General features: G+C 36.4%; 2 protein-coding genes across 2 annotated transcripts; one reads left to right on the top strand and one right to left on the bottom strand.

The window, feature by feature from the left end:
- The first annotated feature begins 141 nt into the window (after window positions 1-141).
- LOC101851047 lies at window positions 142-4631 on the top strand. The gene is made up of 5 exons (XM_005100958.3): window positions 142-336; window positions 1082-1117; window positions 1860-2003; window positions 2707-2861; window positions 3639-4631. Exons 1-5 carry the CDS (start codon window positions 225-227, stop codon window positions 3741-3743), a joined length of 552 nt encoding a protein of 183 aa, XP_005101015.1. The 5' UTR covers window positions 142-224; the 3' UTR covers window positions 3744-4631.
- A 1387-nt stretch (window positions 4632-6018) lies between these two features.
- Window positions 6019-18664, bottom strand: LOC101850811 (tetratricopeptide repeat protein 30A). The gene is made up of 16 exons (XM_005100957.3): window positions 18551-18664; window positions 16572-16637; window positions 15229-15438; window positions 14692-14748; window positions 14234-14302; window positions 13515-13686; window positions 12911-13039; window positions 12324-12526; window positions 11931-11996; window positions 11146-11265; window positions 10611-10687; window positions 10025-10235; window positions 9600-9671; window positions 8948-9051; window positions 7652-7860; window positions 6019-6819 (listed from the first exon to the last, which is right to left on the bottom strand). Exons 1-16 carry the CDS (start codon window positions 18602-18604, stop codon window positions 6695-6697), a joined length of 1944 nt encoding a protein of 647 aa, XP_005101014.1. The 5' UTR covers window positions 18605-18664; the 3' UTR covers window positions 6019-6694.
- Between the last annotated feature and the right edge of the window lie 821 nt (window positions 18665-19485).

Genomic DNA, 19485 nt, shown 5'->3' with positions numbered 1-19485 from the left:
AGAGAGAGAGAGAGAGGTTCGCTTTTCTGAAAACACTGAACAAGGGAACAAGGGAAATAACATAGTTTACTTTTTACTGCCAGAAGAGTTCATTTCTCTCGGGAATGACCTACCCTGACCCATAACAACGTTTCCGGTAAAAGGACGCTAAAAGCTTACGTGTACTTCCGTCGTTCGTACAGGTTATCACAAGAAATCCACAACTTTGGTTACTACTTTCAATCATGGCTTTTCAATCAAGACAGTCGATTGTGAATTTGCCCCTAATACTTTTACTAGTGTACTTATGTCCGTTCATCGCTGGGGACAATGCATTTTACAAGGAAATGCCTAAAGGTAAGAAAAGCCTGAGCCTGAAATATTTGTGAATTTGTGATTCACGAATTTAACTGCTTCACTGTAATATTTATCATGTATGATATAACTAAACTACAGTTAATAGGCCCTACTATTACTCTACCTGCTACTTACCTAAACCATGCACCAACAATTATTTAATAATATAAATATTTTTTTATATTTTGTCTTCTTTTGTTGAGCATAAACGAAGTTTAAGAGCCTGCAGTTAGAATCTAGATGAATAATTATAATTATAATGTTGTATAATATGGAATCTTGTGGATAGACTTAGAATTTTAATAGAATAATAATATCTAACAATAATAATAACAATAATAATAATAACGTTAACAATAACCTAACAAAACATAGACAGTTTTTTTGGAAAGAGGCCTTAAGATTGACTAGGTAGATATAAGGACTTCACATGAATATATTTTCTTGCCCATATTCAGCTCAGACACCCTTCATTTTATGAGTTTTATATAATTTGCCGAACATGGGAGTTGAAGATAAAAACTGTAGGCCTGAGCTTTAACCAAGGACTTGAGTTATATGACAATTTTCTTGGGACTGAGCTGTTTTAAAGCTGGCCTACATGTCAACAGTACTTGGAACCGTTATAACATCTTTCGATAAGTGTTAAGCCCTTTTTTGTTTTTAATATAAAACTCTTGTGTTTCGACTGTCTCTGGGGCACTTACTTTACCTACAAATTATTTTTGTTTTATTCTATTTCCAGAATTGCGGTGCAGTGGATGTGAGCTGACTGTGAAAGGTAACCCAGATTTCTAACAGTTTTTAAAAATCCATTGTTTTGTCCATTGTTTTGTCGGTGGCCTAGTGGTTAGGCTACAGGACTCGTAATCGTGAGGTTGCGGGTTTGGGGGTTCGAGCCACGGGCCCGATATTGTGTCCTTGGGAAAGGCACTTTACACGAATTTTCCTCACTTCACCCAGGTGGGAATGGGTACCCGCCATAGATGGTGAAAGATCTTGTCAGTATGTTAGCGTAATTAGCACCTATAATTATAATAGGCTGCTTGCTCTGTATGCTTCCCAGGAAGTTAAGGTTGTTTCAGAATGGTCTCAAATCTGCTGGGGTAATAGTATAGATTGTGAAGCACAGAGTTTGCTGTTGAGCGGGAATTTGCACTATACAAATGCTATTATTAATTTTATAAACTTAACTGTATTTCCAGCATTTATTGGAATTTGGGTGTTTTAGTTGTTTTTGTTTTTTTCAAATTGAATGTAAGGCAAGATGATTGTCAGGAATAACAGATCGGTAGTAGGAAGAAGTATATGACATACACTGGAAAGTTCTTAGCGTGTTATACTTGATTTCTTTCAGACAAACTGTAGGCCTATTACATTTTTCATTCATGCCTTTATATAAACCCACTTTCCCACAGTCTTCTCATTCGTCAGAATTCCTCCAGTGCTGTACACTCTTTTCCTTTGTGTATGTACTTTTCAAGCTGTACAGTACATTTGACGTTCTTTTGAATTGTTTCCAGTTTTGGATCAGATGCTCATCAGAGACACAGGAAACACTGAGTCAAGAGTAATGAAAGCTTTAGAGAAGGTTTGCGAGGAACATAGATTCAGCATTTCAGAGTACAAGCCACAGAGGATTGTGAAGGTCTGCGAGTTCATCAAAAGTAAGTTTTAGAAAAGTAAAATTTTTGGGGCAGTTTTTTGGTTGTGTTACTTAGAAGCTCTCACTGTCTCAGTTGTATATGTTGGCAAATATTTTTTTCACTCTGTTTTTTGTGGTAGATTATGTTCTTTCATCTCTTTTATTACAAGCGTTTTAGTATAATTTACAATTGTATTTGAGTCTTCGAAAGATGTTATTCATAAAAAAACCTATATTGGTATGCAGTTAAAATGCAAAGTCGATAAGCTTTGGTACAATAATGCAATGAATTCTTATTTTTTCCTTATAATCTTACTAAATTTGGTAAAAATATAAAAATTTTGTTATCACATTCAACTTTTTATTATTATTTAGAATGAGTTTACTTCCGTTGTTTTCTTTGGTATGTTTACTTCCTGTCTGTACCATTATTATGGGTGCTCCGTTATCTCAGTTGGTATCATGCTGGACTACAAAACGGATGATCTTGTTTCGAATCCCAGGCTGGGTGTTCTTGAATTTGGGTTATTTTTTTGAGTTTTCAAGGCTCTCAACCCAATTGGCTCGGTTCTATCAGAGACGGGTGTTAAATTTGGAGGTCTCACCTCTTACATAACTCCAAATAGTGTTGAAAGGGGTGTTAATCCCATACTTATCTACTTACTTGAACATTATGTTTAATCCAAATATTTATTTTCATTCTTGCCTTTCCTATTTTCTTTTAGAAAAACATGGAGATGAGCTGAAAAGAGAACTGGTCAAGTACTTCAGCCAGTCCAAGAGATCTACGTATTTGGAGTTTGTGCAGCACTTTTGTCTTGATGTGACTCGTCTCTGTGCTGGTATCTCGCACAAGATAAAGCCTCATGAAGATAAAGAGGTAAGTTCTTATCTTCTGTGCTGATGTCATTACATATTTTAGTTGTCCCAAACTGTTAATTTGTGCACAGTCATAGAGAAAAAGCGTATGCTGAATACAGAAAAAACTAAAGATCATTGCTCAGGACTGATGCTGCTGTGATCTATGTGGAAACAGTCACAGAGAGGAATCACCATTTCAACGAAGTCGACCGTTATGCTGTGCTACAATTATTTCTCAACCACTGTAGTCTTTGAAGCATGCTAAGGAGAATGTCATGATATGACCTTTCGATCCAAGAATGAAGTAAAATTTTGAAAGAACCAAATGGCCAGTGAAAAGGAAAAAAATTGCCGTGCTATGGCAGATTGTCCAGAAGGGCAAAACTTATCAAAGAAGTACCAGGTCCATGGGTGACATGTCTGCAAATTTGTGGCTTGGTTTCACTAACTCTCTATTTATCATAATATGTACTGGTATTAAAAGAAAACAGCATCTGGGTGAATTAAGAGGTTACCCCAGTAAAAACATAACGCATGCTTTAAAAAAAAAATGTTGTATCATGTCCAAAGCTACAAGACAAGCTGATTTTTAAATGTTAATTTATGCCCCTTCAATCCCATATTGCGGTAACTGGTACATCACAGATTTGCACAATACCAGGGAAAGCAAAAAGCTTTATATCAAAAGGGTTAATTAGACTGGTAAAAGTGAAAAATAAGATGAAAGAAAGACACCCTGCAACTTCCCTGACACCCTCACATTTCATTGTTGTTTCTTTTTTCTTTTTCTCTGCAGGATGCGATTTTACACTTTGATTCAGAGTCCCACGGTTTCACTGTCATGCCAGGCCGTAATTTCAAAATGCCCAGACCGATTGCAGAAGGACATGATGAATTGTAAAAATTAGTGCTGGCAACACATGATGTATGAAAAGAATTGCCGTCCAAGAGTGATCTGTAGTTTCCCTAACCATTTTTCCCTAGAAGTGCATGTATCCATGTATTCTCGGATTTCATTTTGGGAAATTCAGCTTCTACTTCAACTCTGTGTTATTCTTCAGCGTGGCTTGGTGCAAGATACCATAGCATCTGCGGTGTAGTAGTTAGGTGCTTCACTGTCAAACGCTGGAGAACCGACTTCAATTCTCGAGCTGGCAGAATATTTCTCAAGTTTTTGGGTGTTACTCAACTTTCTGCTGGGATGTTGTATCCCTCTCAGCCTGGGTTGGCCCGGACAGGCAGGGTTAAAGCCTGCCTCCTAAATGGGCTAAATTGTGTTGATGGGGGCTTAAAAATAACCTATATATTTTCTAAAAAGATGCAAGATACATGATTCACGAAATAAAAAGCAGAACATTAGCTAGTCTTGTGTAAACTGAACTTCTGCTCCATTCATTTACTTTTCAAGAGTAAGAAAGTGTATAAATGCTGAATTCATGTGATGGTTTTCCTAGTTTAAGAAAAAATCAGGATATCATTAAGTTACATTGTAAATTTATTCAAAATGTGGATTTGTTTTTTAGGGTGTTTTTTTTTTTTATAAAGGGAGGCATAGTGCCTGCCTGGGTCCATTTTCTTTAAAAAATTAGCATTTATGGATTTACATAATATATATAATATGGATTGTACCATGCAGAAGACCATGATTGTACATGCTCATGAGATGGATATTTGTGTTCCATTTATTGATACTGGTCCTCATAGAGTGATCAGTAAACTGAAATATTAGAATTAGAAATGTTATTCTCAGTGTGAGGGGCTGTGCCTCACAATTCCAAGAAGACAGATCAAAATTGTGTTTGTTTTCATTCCTTAATGCGTTGTTATGCTGTGCTCTGCCGTTCTTTACTTTGCTTTCTCCGAGTTTGTTTCATTATTTGCATGTAAAAATTACTACAGTGTCTTTTCTCGCATTTTTCATCCAGCACTCCACATTCTGATGTGCAGCATTGTCTTATATTCAGACCAGATTTATTCTGGTTTTAGGTTCAAGAATGTAAGAAGAGCCTATTTAGCCCTCTCAGTGCTCAGGCAAAATGGGGAGGGGGAAGGGGGGAGCTCAAGCTGAAAGAGAAAAGTACAGTAGGCTCTGCTTAACTCTATCCATACGTCATGTTTTACTATCGTATCCATACGACAGGGGGAACTCTGTGCCACCACTTTCCAAAGAGGAAATTTACTCGTTAATCTGATCCGTACGCTTTGCACAGCAGTCTGTCAAAATGATATTTTGAGAAATACTGAAAGTTTCAAAGAGAGCTTCGCCCTAGAAGTATTCTAAAATGTGAAGAATGAAAACCCTGGGGTACAAAATGACCCCAGGCCTATGGATAGGGTTAACACAAAGCTGTGTTAAACAACATTCGTCACCATAAAAGGATTTCAAACCAAATTTTATTTTCTACGCTTTCTACCATGCATTGCAACTTCCTGAAATATGAAATTTGCTTTTAACAAAAGGAAATTCACTGCTTGTGAAGTTTATATGTTATCAGGGTTTTACTGTATACATATTTAGCATCGAGTTTAAGAATACTCTCTTTGTTGTGATAAAGCATAATGATTATATTGTTGTAACGTCAAGCATCGGATCCTTCCTCCTCAAGTTATATTTTTATCCTTTCTGCTGGAATATACAATAATTTTTAAAACATATACATATATACAAGTTTACATTATTATTCGTTTACTTTACTGCTCTCTCTTAAAATATGAATTTTATTCATTTTTGAAACAACCTTTACAGTTGATTTTTATGTACAAATTTATTTTTCCTTCTACAAAGTGATACTTTGATGTATGCGTGTCCAATAAAATTTTATTCGTTATAATGTTGTTTCTTTGGGGTTTTTATTGTTTTTGTTTTTTTTCTAAAGAAAGCATGAGAATCTGTATCTCAAGACTGTAATGGTCACTGACAAAACCAACTATGCACAAAAAAATTGTTTTCAAAATTAGTTTTAAAAAAAGGGAAAGAGATTAGCACCACCAACCATGAGGTCATTGACATTTCTGTAACGCATTTCTCAAGAGTAATGAACAAATAACGTGAAAGAGACCAGGAGTCCAGGGAATTGTTCTACTATAGTCATATCGCTTAGTATAACACAAAGCAGCAAAACTTCAGGTGTACCAGACAAATATCACAATTTTCACAAAGACTAATGAAAACACTGTAACGGTTCAGTATAGTTATAACATTTATTCTGAAGTCATTACAAACTTTGTAGTCAATGTAAAAAAAAAAAAGACTTCAGGAAATACATGTATTTATCACAGTCAGAATCAGGAACGTAACTTCAAATACCATGGACGGACTTCAAAAGATATGATGTAGACATACCTCAAAGAATGTGTTTACAATTCGTATAATCTTAAGTGCTGGTGGATTTTTTTTCTCTCTAACAATGAAAACCATCAGGAGTCATTTTGGAGAAAATAACTAAAGAACGAATGTATTGTCATATATTCTCACAGCTTACACATGTAAAATCCTAGCTACAGAAATAATTTCCACTGCAGTACCATGCCTCCCACCTCAGAAAAGAAACTAAGTTTGATATAAATATGATTTTACTTGACATTAGCTTTACAGAAATCTCCACAAAAACAAACTCTTATTAATCAAAAAGTCTTTATATGAGCTTGTGTACTGGGGATGACTGCTAACATATTGGTTTATCTCACAACATTTTTCTTCCACTTATAAGAAAACAAAACCTCTTCTTCATAAACCTCCGAAAATCTCCTTCTCTTCAGGCTAAAATGTATAAAATATGCAACCAGGGATTGTAACATGAAACTTGGTATACATGCACCCCTAAGCAATGATAATTCTAAATGTATAATAAGTTAATTCAGTTGCAACAGAAGAGACTTGAGAAGTCGGGCCTCGAAAGCGACGGTGTTTCTGCCTGGGTGCATTGGCTCCTCTTCCAGGGGTTGTTCAATGATGGCCTTGACGTCACGTCCGTACACTGGAAGAAGCAGAAGCAACTGTATATTACCACAGGAGTTAAGATAATATTTACGGAAATGGAAGTACAGAAAAGTGGGAAGATATGGAGTGACATCAAGTGACTAGCCCAGGATAGGGAAAGGTGGAAAGTGTTTGTTTGTGGTCTATATATTCTGATCCAGGGAGAGAAAGGCAATGATGATGATAGACAGTATTTGCTTTAGTCAGCTTCCCCAGAGGTACAATAGAAGTAAATCAGTAACATTATTTGTTTGTTAAAACTTATCATTGGTATGATTATCAAATTCAAATTTTTAAACAAATACACATTACCAACTCATACTCTGTAAATCTATATTTTTTTTCCTGCCACAATCTTGTATTTTATTTTTTAAATCTTTATTTTGATATATAGCATGTCTACTCTATTTGATAAAACAAGTCTGGTAACATGCCTCTCTCAAAACCACATTCAACCTGTCAGCTTTACAACACACTAGCATGGCACGGCACAAACTTGGGAACCCCTCTTGTATGACGAGAGTCGAGACATGAAAGAATTAAAGATAGACGATGCTCAAAACTCTACAGACTAGCATCTGTGGTGTAGTGATTATGTGCTTCCCCATCGCAAACAGAAGACCCAAGTTTGATTCTCATGAGGGTAGAATTTTTATTGAGTATGTCGGTCTTTCTCTTATATTATTCCTCTCAGCCAGGGTTGGCCCTTGCAGGCATGGTCAAAAACTGTTTCCTAAATTATGTAAATTGTAAGGATGAGAGCATAAAAACACTTTCATATTAAAAAACAACAACAACAATAACAACAAAAAACCTCCGCAGGGACTTACTTTCACAGCACTCCAGGAACTGGATGCACTCGTTGATCACCGAGTCTCGGATCATGATCATGTGCTTGGTCATGTTCTCGATGAGGGACAGGAAGCAGCGCTTGGCATAGAACCAGGTGTCTGTGCCCAGCTTCTTGTTGTACGGCTCCAGGCTCTTGATGACCCGAGAGATGCCGAACTCGTAGTTGCCTTTGGCACAGTACAAGGTTCTGGTGAACAGAGATTTTAAAAATATATATTCTCTATAGGACAGCTTACAGGAGAGATGCCAAACACGTAGTTGCCTTTGGCACAGAACAGGGTTCTAGGGAAAAGAAAAAAAAAGAAGACAAACCCAATACTCTATTGGACAGTTACATGGGAGATGCCTAACTTGTGCTTACTTTGGGAAACAAAATTTGTTTAAAAAGCACAAACCATCACTCAATACAACAGAGATTTGCAGCTGTTTTACTGAAAGTAATGAAAGAGGGCACTTTTTTTCTTTCTAAGTAGATGGAAAAAGAGGAAGGTGGAGTCCTAATATGCTGAAAATGGGAACATTACAAACAAACCTGGCTTGGAATTTAAAAAACTCAGGCAGGAAGAATAGGAACGGGCCAGTGCTTTATTGCAGAAAGGTCGGAAATTCACTTAACTACTGGAAAAGCTAAGAAAATCCAACATACTGATTCCACAATCTAGCATTAACTTCAAGTCATACCACATACAAGAGGCAGAGAAAAACAAGTTTTCAAAATAGCTACCCAGAGAAATGTAAAATTACACAGAGTAGGGGTGGGGGTAGGTTCATGCAGGGGGTAAAAAACATTTTCTCTCATCAACCAAATGTTCAGAATCTAATTCACAATAATGTATCCAACAGGACCTTTTCCCAGCATCATTTCTCATGGTTTCATGCAGCCAAATCTTATAGCCACTGGATTTTAAAAAGTTGCTTCAGCTTCTAAAAACCACTAGCTGGTCAAAAAAACACCATAAACATAATTACCTTTAACAATTGACATAAACACATTTAGCGAAGTTCCTTTTTTCATTTCATACAAAGGGTGGAACATTGAAGGGTGCTACTGGTAGGTTCTTCTTCTTTTCTTTCTCTTTTGTTTCTGACTGTCTGTCTTACTTTGCCCAGTACCAAATGACCATTATTATCCTCCTTACTTATACACAAACATCTCATACACAGGTGCTTGGGGCACTAGGTCATTGTCCACACCTTGTACAAGCTGCTTTAAGGAACCTTAAAAAAGACATTAATTAAACGAAAAGGAAGAAGAAAATATCATCTCAGCATACCCAATGACCAGGTTGACAATACACAGGTGGTATATTTTCTTGTCAGGGTCTTCATAGGCCACTTGCTCCTCTTCTTTTTCAATCTTTCTCATCAGCTCTTCTGCCTGTGAATAACAAAAAAAAAGGAAGATTGTGTAACAAAACCCAAAAGTAGAGGGCTCTGCACAATTGAAAAATCCTATATTATTAGACAACCTCAGAGTTTCAGCAAAATTGCAAAATACCATTTAGCATCGCACTGTTAAAAAAAATATGGCAGACAATACACGTTACTTAGAACAAACTCAAGAAATAATAACTACGTACAGTACATATCCATGAAATTGTAAATCAGTCAAAAGAAAAGTCTGAGCAACTCATAATCAGTCCATTATTAAGGAGCTCGCAGATCAGTTTCTTTGTCCATAGACCGATTTTTAAAATTTTGGATACCGTAGTAAAGCTTAGATTATAATCTTGAGGATTTGAAATTTGTCACAAATTACCTCCATATGTTGAAATAAATAACACGCAAGTTAGACCCATCATATTTGCAATATAACATCTTTAAAAAAAAAAAACTTTGATGGTGACATACCTAAAAAATAAAAATTCATAACCCTGCAATTTTCACCAAAATGATTGTTGGCTACAACAAAGGCTAAACACTCACCTCCTCATTCTGACTGGTCATGATGTAGGAGACACACAGGTTGGCTAACACGATTGCACTGACGCTGAGCAGCTGTGAAAAAAAAAGTGTTTGATTTTAGTAAGAGTTTTACAGCACGTGCAACACAAAGAGATAGGTCATATAAATGCCAAAGATTAGAGGAGTTGCTTGAGAGTAACAAAGGAAGAAAAGGAGGAGAAGTAGAGATAAGGACGGTAGATGTTTAGTAACAAAGAAGAGGTAAACCACATCAGACCACCCGCCAACCACCCACAAACAAGAGTGTCTGGGTATGAGAACAGAATTTCCAGTAAAATCAACACCAATAAATATGTTTTTCATTTGCAAAGAATCTGATAATTGATGATAAAAGCAATATGGAAAAAGAAGGGAAGAAATATTAAAGGAACTTGAGACGGACTTACATTCTCATAGTTCTTTTTCACAATTGGCTCATAGAAGCCAGCAGACTCCTTGTACTTGTTTTCCTGCATGAAGAGAACGTGTGCCACATTCAGCTTCCAAGCGTCGTGCTCGTTACAGAATTCCACCGATTTACGGAAGATCTTTTCCACTTGAAGGTAGTTCTCCATGTCCCAGTAGATCTTTGCTTGCTGCATCAAGATTGGGATGTACCTATGGGAGACAAAGTAGACAAGGTGTTTGTCAACATGGAGACTTCCTAAGCTCCAGCATCCTTGGAAACTACAAATTTACATTTACAATTCTGGCTTTCATCAAATTTTTTTTTGTAAAATCCATTCAGAAACCTGACCTGAAATGGACATAAAAGGTGTTGAGCTAAAAAAAAAAATAAGGCAAAAATTGCTCAATGGGCCGAGAAAGACCAGTTTCTATGATTTCGACGAGCACATGATTTCAATACGTTGCCACACATACTGCGAAAACTGGAAGCATTAATTAGAAATAACGCTCCAAATAGGAATTGATAAAAACAATAGAAAAGGAAACTGTTGAAGGAGAAAAATAGACAAGCAAATCCCTACAAACCTTTCCAAGGCTTCATCATACTCATTCACAGCTCTTTTGACCGCCTCCTCATCGTGGTTCTGCCGAGATTCTTGTACCTGAAAGGAAATTTCAAAATATTCTCAATTTCATTGAAACACAGCTTACTCACATGAATAGTGTGTCTTATCCAAAAGTGTATAAACCTGAAAAAAATATGCTATATAGTTCAATCAAAAATGTCGATAAAGAATTTGAACCCATTAGCTCAAAATCTGTGTTTCGGGTACAGAAATAGTAGCTATAAATGGCCCAGTCTTATCTTTCATTGTACTCCTTGGTATGGATTTTGACTCTGAAAATATCTTACTGCAATATTTTACCATCATCTTTTCTTTGGTCTTGTAGTGTCATAAATAATTCTCATCTTCCTTTATTGACTGTATTCCTCAATGGCCAGTATCTTTTAGAAGCCAAAATCCCATTTCAGCTACATAAATAATTGTGGAGACAAAAGCCAGCATTCACAAAATAACCCCACTCATAATTTTAACAAATCACACATGCTCATTCTGACCTGTTTGGTGAGCTTTCTTAACGTCTCTGTCTGTTTCGTGGCCATTTCATCAAGTTTCCTGTATGCTTCTTCTGGAGATGTCTGCCTCGTGATTACTGCTTCCAAAAAGTCATACATGTACTGAAAAATTAAAACAGCACAAATGATCAAATTAAAGAAGAGAAAAAAAGACCACAGAAAATAAAATGCAGACATGCAAAACCAATAAAAACATTTTGTGGGTTATCGTTAAACCAAACAGACAAAAGAACATCAATGTTATGAGAAGTATGTAGCAATCAGAGCTATAGCATCCTTGGACAGAGGCAAGCAAATTAGGTTTACAAACTATATCTTACAGATAGCAGAAATCACTCAGAGCTATAGCATCCTTGGACAGAGGCGAGCAAATTAGGTTTACAAACTATATCTTACAGATAGCAGAAAACTATGTCGAGTTTCTGCCAAAAGTTTTCAATTAACTAAATTTTTAGGGCACCCAACAAATTACTGCAGCCTTCAAAAACAATTCACCATTCATTTCTTAAGGAGCAGGACTTGTTTACTAATCTATGTACGCAAAGTTGAACAAAAGATATTCACAAAAATAAAATTAACAATCATGTTTTATAGAAACACGTTCCACAGGACGTCTGTGCTAAATTTGAGCTAAAGTCTATTATGACTTAAGAAACATTTTACTAAAACAGAAATCTGAACAAATCCGAAATAAGAGTTTATTTCATGTTAATGTGATGTACTGTACTTTTACCTATTCACAATAAATCAAACACAACAAAACTCACTGGGGTAAGGAACTTGTATGTGAGGTGAGCATTTTCTGCAAGAACATCAGCTGCGAGGTCATAGTACTGAAAGAGAACAAAAAGGTAATGAATGGATTAGAATCATTTTGTTTATTTACTGCATCAGAGCAACTAACCCAACATTGGCAAAGGAGTGCATGAATTGATTCACAACACTCAGAGACTAATGATAAAAGTATACAGTCAACTTTGCTTAACAAAAGCCATTAAACTCGAAATTCCTGTTACCACAAAAGAATTTTAAATCCCTTTTTTCTTCCTCTTTATTCAATACATTTCTACTGCCCTTAGCACAAAATCCAAACACAAAAAAAATTCTCTGAACCTGTCAAGTTTGCACTATCAAGGTTTTATTGAACATTATATACTCACCTCATACTTTACATACAACAGCAGGAGGTTGCCAAAGGTCTCTGGAGGGAAAGGATTCTGCTGTAGCAAGAACTGCATCTTTGTAAAGCCCTGTGTGGGATTGCCCTCCATGTTCATGAGTGCCTGGTTGTGTAGACTGACAGCGTCCAGCTCCTCCTCTGACCTGGGAGGCATGTCTGTCAGGGCTTCTACTGAGGCTTCATCTGGTCACACACACACACACAAATCACAATATAAGCAGGCATCACAACAGAAGTTTTGACATCAGTGTTAGTATAGTATAGATCCCTCTCATATCTTGGAAATTTTGAAAGTAGGAAAGAAAAAAAGTAAGAAAACCCCCCCCGAAAAAACAATCTCTAAATGAATCATGAATCCCCCCCCCCCCCCCCCCTTAGAAAGTGTTAAAAAAAATCAAGGACATCGAAAAGAAAACCAAAACAACAAGCCATAAACAAAAATAGGAATATCCAAAGTAACTAGTGAAATAAAGAAGTCAACATATTATGATAACTCCATCATTTATTGAGAGAAATAATACTCACAAGAATTCGTAAAACGACTCAAACACTAAGACCAGAACTTACAATTCTTCAGCTGGTATTCCATTGCTGCCTTCAAGTTGAATGCCTCCACCAACGCTGTCTCGTGGAGCGTCATGGAGTTGCCGACACTGCGGACATCAATGCCCTCAGTCGTCATTCCAACACTGAGCTCTGCAAGTAATCACATCAGGTAAACATTAGGTGGGTGGTTGACGGGTGCTCTGGTGCCATTTGCTCCTTCTTCTCTATCAAACTTTATCGTCCTTATCTCTCCTGCTTTTCTTTGTATGTTACTCTCTAGTGATAACAACTCTATTTTTTGGCATTAATGTTACTTATTTGGGTAACAAGTGCCACAAAAATCTCAGTAAAATTTAATCTAAATAGTTTCTTAAACAAACAAACAAAAATTGTAAGGATTTAACGTCTCTTGCAACACTATGAGGTAATTTAAGAGGCCAGACCTCTGAAATTAACGTCCATCTCCTATGGGAATGAGCCAAATGGGGAAATTCGTGTCAAAGGCCTCTCCCAAGGACACAATTTAGACAGAACTGAGCTTTGAACCCACAACCTCAAAATTACCAGTCTGATAGCCTATAAACAAAAAGTTCTTTAACTCTTTAAGCTGACAACGGGAGCCCACCTGGATGTTCTCTGATTCCCCTCTCAATGATGTCAGCAATGTGTTTCAGTGCAGGAGCGTACTGTTTCAGCATGTAGTGGCACAGAGCAATGTTGTAGGACAGGTCAGCTTTGTACCCCAGGACTTGCAAAGCTCCCATGAACTTCTCGCACGCCTCCTCGTAACGTTTTTCCTGATAGAGAAGTAAGATATTCAATGATGAACAATAAAGTCCTGTGAGAGGAAACTTTTACTGCATTTTGTTCCATCAATCATGTTGGCATGCATTTTAGTCATTCATAATTTAAGGGAGGAAAGATGGAGAACAGGCGAAAGCAAGAACGTGAATCGTGAAAACACTGGCACATTTGTGTAACTCTTAAAACAGAATGTTGGTTGCTTACCAGGAGAATATATCAAACCTCAACAAAATTCTCTTAAAGAGGAAAACATTCCTTGTGAAAGGCCCTTCTGTCTCTTTTAATTACACTTTAACTGTAATAAAAAGATAGCAATTTTATCAAAGAAAGAACAAGCAAATCAGTAAGGTCAAATTTAGTTAAAATCAGAGCAAAAAAGAGTTATCTATGAATAATGAGGATAAAGTTACCTTTTCCCATCCCTTCCCCACTCACCTTCATGTCCATTCAAAAGAACAGGGTACAGAGGCAAAATGGTATAAAGCTGAAAATAATAGTGAATTGGCAAGCTGTATTTCTCTTAGCAATTCCAAGACTCACCTTGAAAAGTAAGCAGCCAAAGTTGATTTCAGTGTCCGCATCATCAGCAGGGCACTGCTCAACAAGGCTCTGAAATAGAAATCGGGAACAATACAGTCACTTGAAAAATTATGTTTTATTGATGGAATATTTTTGCTCATGCACACACAACATTGCAAGAACTAACTTTGAAAAAATGATAAAACAAATTGTTTTTACTTCCAACAACTTATCCAAGGACCAGCATCCAAAAGAAATCAATGAGCAACTAATAGTTCTATCCTTTCTACAGGCAGCACAGCTTATAACAAGTCCTAAATTGAAAAAACATGAATCTAAGCAGTTAAATCTAAACCTTTCATAAAAGAAATCACTCTCTGTCAGGTGAACAAAAACAATAATAACCTTTTCTAAAAAATCATGCCTCTGATGAAAAGAAAACACTTGACTTACTCTCAAAGCGCATTTTAGTCACTAACCTTTGCTCCTGGTAAATCTTCCTCTCCATATTTAATTGCAGCTTGCAACTTGGTTATCTGAAATCAGTTTTCAAGAAAATCAAAATCAAAATACTGTGGGAACGAGAACATAATGAAAAATCATGTAAGTGAACAAATTCTAAAAACAAGAATCCACCAGTCCTTAATAAATTTTGTTTAAAAAACGGCAAAGGGTTCCAGTTGACAGATAGGTCTTTCAACCATGTATGGATCGTGAAGGTGGAAAATAAACAAATAAACCTTGTCAGAGAAAAAAATAAATAAGAGCAAAAGAACCCCCCCCCCCACAAACCACACACACAACAATACCACCCCCATCCCCCCCAAAAAAGAAAGAAAATTTAAAATAAATAAATAGATAAATACATTAGAAGATAAATTTAAAAATCTAAAAAAATTTAAAAAAACTGACTCCTACTCCTTCTCCTCTCCAATATGGTCATGCTCGCTCAAAAGTATTACAATCATTCCACTAGGAATTTCCGTCCTAATTATTCCAAAATACACTCCACCTACCTGGCCCTGATAGTTTGGGTTGTCTATCTGGCAAGCCACCTTCATGGCCTCCTGATACAAACAAGCCTTGTGTAGGGACTGGGCATAGTGAAGTTTGTACTCCTCAACCTCTGGGTGGGCAGAGGCCAACTGCTCATAGCAGTCAGAGGCATTCACAAAGTCTTGCACCTGATAGTAGCAATAAGCTAACAGCGAAAGGGCTGCTCTGCTCTGAAAAATAAAAATAATGTTATAGACATAATAGAAATCATTATCCTTACCATGCTTCTACTCATATTCCAGTAAACAAGTAACCAAAAGTAAGTAGTCTAGGCATCTACATAAACAGTATACATGACATATATAATATATATAATGCTCAAATAAAACCTTGTCACATGAACTTGCTAAATAGTCGAAATCGTGAATTAAAATTTTTTTTCAGCATATGTTATAACAGCTTTTTCAAAGAGTTCTCTATATGGTCGCTTTAGAGCACAAGGGGGCTATCCCGAAAAATGCTGTCTTAAGAAGGTAAAGTTTTTGTCCCTTGTTCAGTTTCTTTAAAAGAAAAGGAGAGTTTTCTCTATAACCAAACAAACCAGTGAAACCAAACTTCTCCGATAGGTCAAAGTCCACTTTTGGAGTAGATCATGATTTCTGGAAATTCCTGAAATCTGGGTTAACCCGCTTGTCCTAAAAAGCGACCAAATATTAAACTACAACTACTCGCCCCCTTAACCGTCAGGTACATAAGGCTGAGAGCAGTTGACGCCACGCTTGTCTGTCTCTGGCCACGTCTTCCAATTTCAGCAAATCCATGCCCTGGGTGATTGAGTGTGCCTCTACAGCTTCCAGCTGGTCTTCCTCTTTTTCTTTTTCCAGTTGGTTTCCAATACCAAATTTCTGGTCTTTGTATTTATAATCATAATATGTACTCCATTTCTTACATCTAAAGGCGCACTCTTGTTCCTAAGACTTCCTCCTGACACAGTGCAAGTTTACCACTGACAGTCATAGGGTTAAGGATCATGTGCAACAAAAGGAAAATTTACATTTTTCACCATCCCTTCAAATCTAAAATGAAAAAAAAAAATCATAAAAACTAACCAAGTGATGTCCAAGCAAGAAAATTTAAATCAAATTTGATTTTTTAAAAAGGCAATTATTTCACTCAATAGCAGCAGAAAAAGGCTTAGAAAAACTGATACCACCAAAAAAAATATTTTTTAAAAATTATAATTTTTAATTTTTATTTCAAAACACTCAAAATTCATTAAAAATGCTTCTTTCATTCTAAATACTCAGTATCCTCATACCCCATATTTTTGGCTTCCCTTACCAACCACAAACAATGGCATTACCTTTGTTTCACCTTGAAGCTGATGGTTAAGTAACTGAACGGCTTCATTGAATCTTTGATCTTTAATCTGCAAACGAAATAAAGAGAAGTACAAAATCACAGGAATGAGGACAAAAATATGAACTGATGAGGTATTTTTTAAAAAGTAGATGGATATAAATGATAAGGCAATACAGTTTTGTCTCTTTCAATTTCTTACTTTTTCTTTCTTTATAAAATATAATAAATAATCTTCTCTTCTCTCACATTTACAACTGGTAAACAAATAATTTTATACTGAAATAAACACAAACAAACATACAAAGACAAAATTTAAACATAAATTACTGTCATGAGGCAATAATAGGCACTTTGCTGTCACACGCAAAAAGTGTACGATTTCAATGTAATGGGGAGGGTTTTTTATTTAAAATTTATTTGAGTTACATCTCTGTCTGCTGGGACACTGTATCCCTCACAGCCTGGGCTGGCCCTGACAGGCAGCCAGCTTCTTAATTGATGTAAACTTTGTTGATGGGAGAGTAAAAGTCTAAAACATACCAACAATTAGATATAGTAAACATTTCATTTTTTAAGAGAAAAATAATGAATGCACAGAAAATGGGCTAAAACTGACGATTATAATTACCAGCACCATTATTTTTTCAAATCTTTAATAATAATATCCAAACCTAAGACAAGTCGGTATAATCCAATGGTAGATTAACTCTATGGAGTATGGGTTTTGGCTCCACCAACGATTACTTCTGGTTCTAACTGATTACTTTTCGACATGATGCATGCCAAGCGAGATATCAATCAAACCTTGCAAAACATCAAATAGAGGTTAAAGTTAAATTCAGGGGGGCATGCCCCTTGTTACAAGCAAGTGAAATATTACTGCTCATCTCGTACTGAACAATAGCAGCGAATCTATCACTCTCTTCTGGGGATAAAACATCGGTACTGAATATTTAACTCTTTTTAAACTCTCTATGCAAAAAAAATAAAACAATCACGTTTCCGCGTAATTCTCTCGTGTTTGAGGAAATGCGACCCGATATATTACGTTTTTAAAACCGCTTGATTTATGTCAAACTGATCAATAAAACATTGCCTAGACGAAGAATTCATTTATCTTTTACTTCCACTTCAAACTATTTTTAAAGGCTTCTCGTACTTTTTATATTCGCCTGTACCATAATACAATAATAACTTCGTAACGGACGGTGATACCGTCCAGCCATGGTTACGGACCTCGACTACCGGACCCTGCCACCGTCCAGACATTGTTAAAGAGTACAGTATTCTTGGGGTCAAAAACGGAGAATGCCGTCAGTGAGTCAAGTCAGCGATTGTGTAGATTTCCGCGTTAAATTCCGATACTACACGGGACATCTGACAAACTCTTTTATTCATATATTTACAAGAATATATGTGGAAGCAACAATTTAAGGAAAACATTTTTGGCAATCTGTATTGGATTTGATTTTATTACTCTGTTTAACATTTTTGGCAATATTCTGTATTGGATTTAATTTTTAGATTGGATTACTCTGTTTAATGGTAAGTTCTAGATTTAGGGCTTATAGGCCGATTAAAACTAGTATCGGAATTTAACGCGGAAATCTACACAATCGCCGTCAAGTCTCCTAGCTCTGACACTTTTTTCTAGCCTGTCTGGGGCATAATGATCCTCTTTGAAAATGAATAATTCCCTGCGACATCTATGTGGTACACCACTGAACTTTCATGTTCATTAGTACTTTGTATAGATATCTAGGTCTAGATCTATAATAAGACAGGCTAAATTAGAACTCAAAAAGTCTAAGTTCTCACACTACAACGACTAACAGTACAAACACCGACAGTAACACGACACCATCCATTAGATCTCCCAGTGCCATCATACTCATAAATTCCAATTACACCCCTGTCGTCACAAACATAAACGCTAAACATTATGTAAGATCCAAGTTTATTATTGTCATTATTCCTTACAAAGCCGTATATCGTTGAGGTAAACTCTCCTTCTTTTATCTGCAGGTGTGCCATCTTGACGCGGTAGCCAAGTAAAACCAAAACAAGCTTCTTTCCTGAAACAGAAGAATGCCGCAGTGCGCATGTCTCAAACCTTAGGCCCTATTAAAAAGTTTTATCGAAAAACAAACGAACTCTCTTTGCAAATAAAATTTAAAATATTATTATCTTTTTGTCCACTTTGTGAAAAAAATAAAAGAGCTCTACGAAAAATATTTAATCACTTTCAAAATTATTTTTACAATAATATGTTCTCAGAACCTTTCTCGATGGCTAGGCTTTACGCTTAGTAGAGTGCAGTTCACTTCCGCTCTTGTTTTGAGAAACAGAAAATACGGAAATAATTAAAATCAGGTCTATTCTTAGACTGGTACTAAAATATTATAGTACACGTTTGCCCTTGAACATGACATTCTGAAACTCGACCGTATTCCTGTCGGTGAAATTATTAACTCCGGCCGAGGTCAAGAATGGGGAAAAAAATGATAATATTGTCCTGATTGATGCTTTTAGTCCACCAGACCCGGTTTTAGGAATTGGCAAGTAGCCTGACCAAATGACCATCATTGTGTCGATAGAGCCCTAAAAAAGTATAATTATTATTCTTAACACTACACACAATAAACAGATATGCCCTAACCAGAGACAGGCGTCTGTGGGTGTAGAGGTTAAACACTTCGTCGTTGCGAGCTTGAAATGAGGGTTTGGTTCCCGTGTGGGGTGGAATTGTATTGAGTATCTCCGTTTTTATGCAATGACCTGGCATCCCTCTCAGCCAGTGAGGGCAGAATAATACTCCAGACTACACTTTTCTCAGTCAGTCCGGATTGGCCGCGGCTGGCAGGATCGAAGTTGCATAAAAGTAATATTAAGCCTCTTGAATGGTATTAATTGCC

The sequence above is a fragment of the Aplysia californica genome, unplaced genomic scaffold (genome assembly GCF_000002075.1).
Source record: "Aplysia californica isolate F4 #8 unplaced genomic scaffold, AplCal3.0 scaffold00266, whole genome shotgun sequence".
Classification (NCBI taxonomy): Eukaryota; Metazoa; Mollusca; class Gastropoda; order Aplysiida; family Aplysiidae; genus Aplysia; species Aplysia californica.
This window is presented reverse-complemented; position numbering and strand designations above follow the sequence as displayed.

Bases quoted from the DNA above. Each gene is read 5' to 3' on its own strand.
- LOC101851047 (XM_005100958.3), top strand. From the start codon at position 225: ATGGCTTTTCAATCAAGACAGTCGATTGTGAATTTGCCCCTAATACTT. The intron at 337-1,081 runs GTAAGAAAAGCC...TTCTATTTCCAG, and splicing joins TTACAAGGAAATGCCTAAAG to AATTGCGGTGCAGTGGATGT. The intron at 2,004-2,706 runs GTAAGTTTTAGA...ATTTTCTTTTAG, and splicing joins GGTCTGCGAGTTCATCAAAA to AAAAACATGGAGATGAGCTG.
- LOC101850811 (XM_005100957.3), bottom strand. From the start codon at position 18,604: ATGGCACACCTGCAGATAAAAGAAGGAGAGTTTACCTCAACGATATAC. The intron at 11,997-12,323 runs GTGAGTATATAA...GTTCTCTTTCAG, and splicing joins TGTTGTATGTAAAGTATGAG to TACTATGACCTCGCAGCTGA. The intron at 10,236-10,610 runs GTTTGTAGGGAT...TGTCTCCCATAG, and splicing joins TATGATGAAGCCTTGGAAAG to GTACATCCCAATCTTGATGC.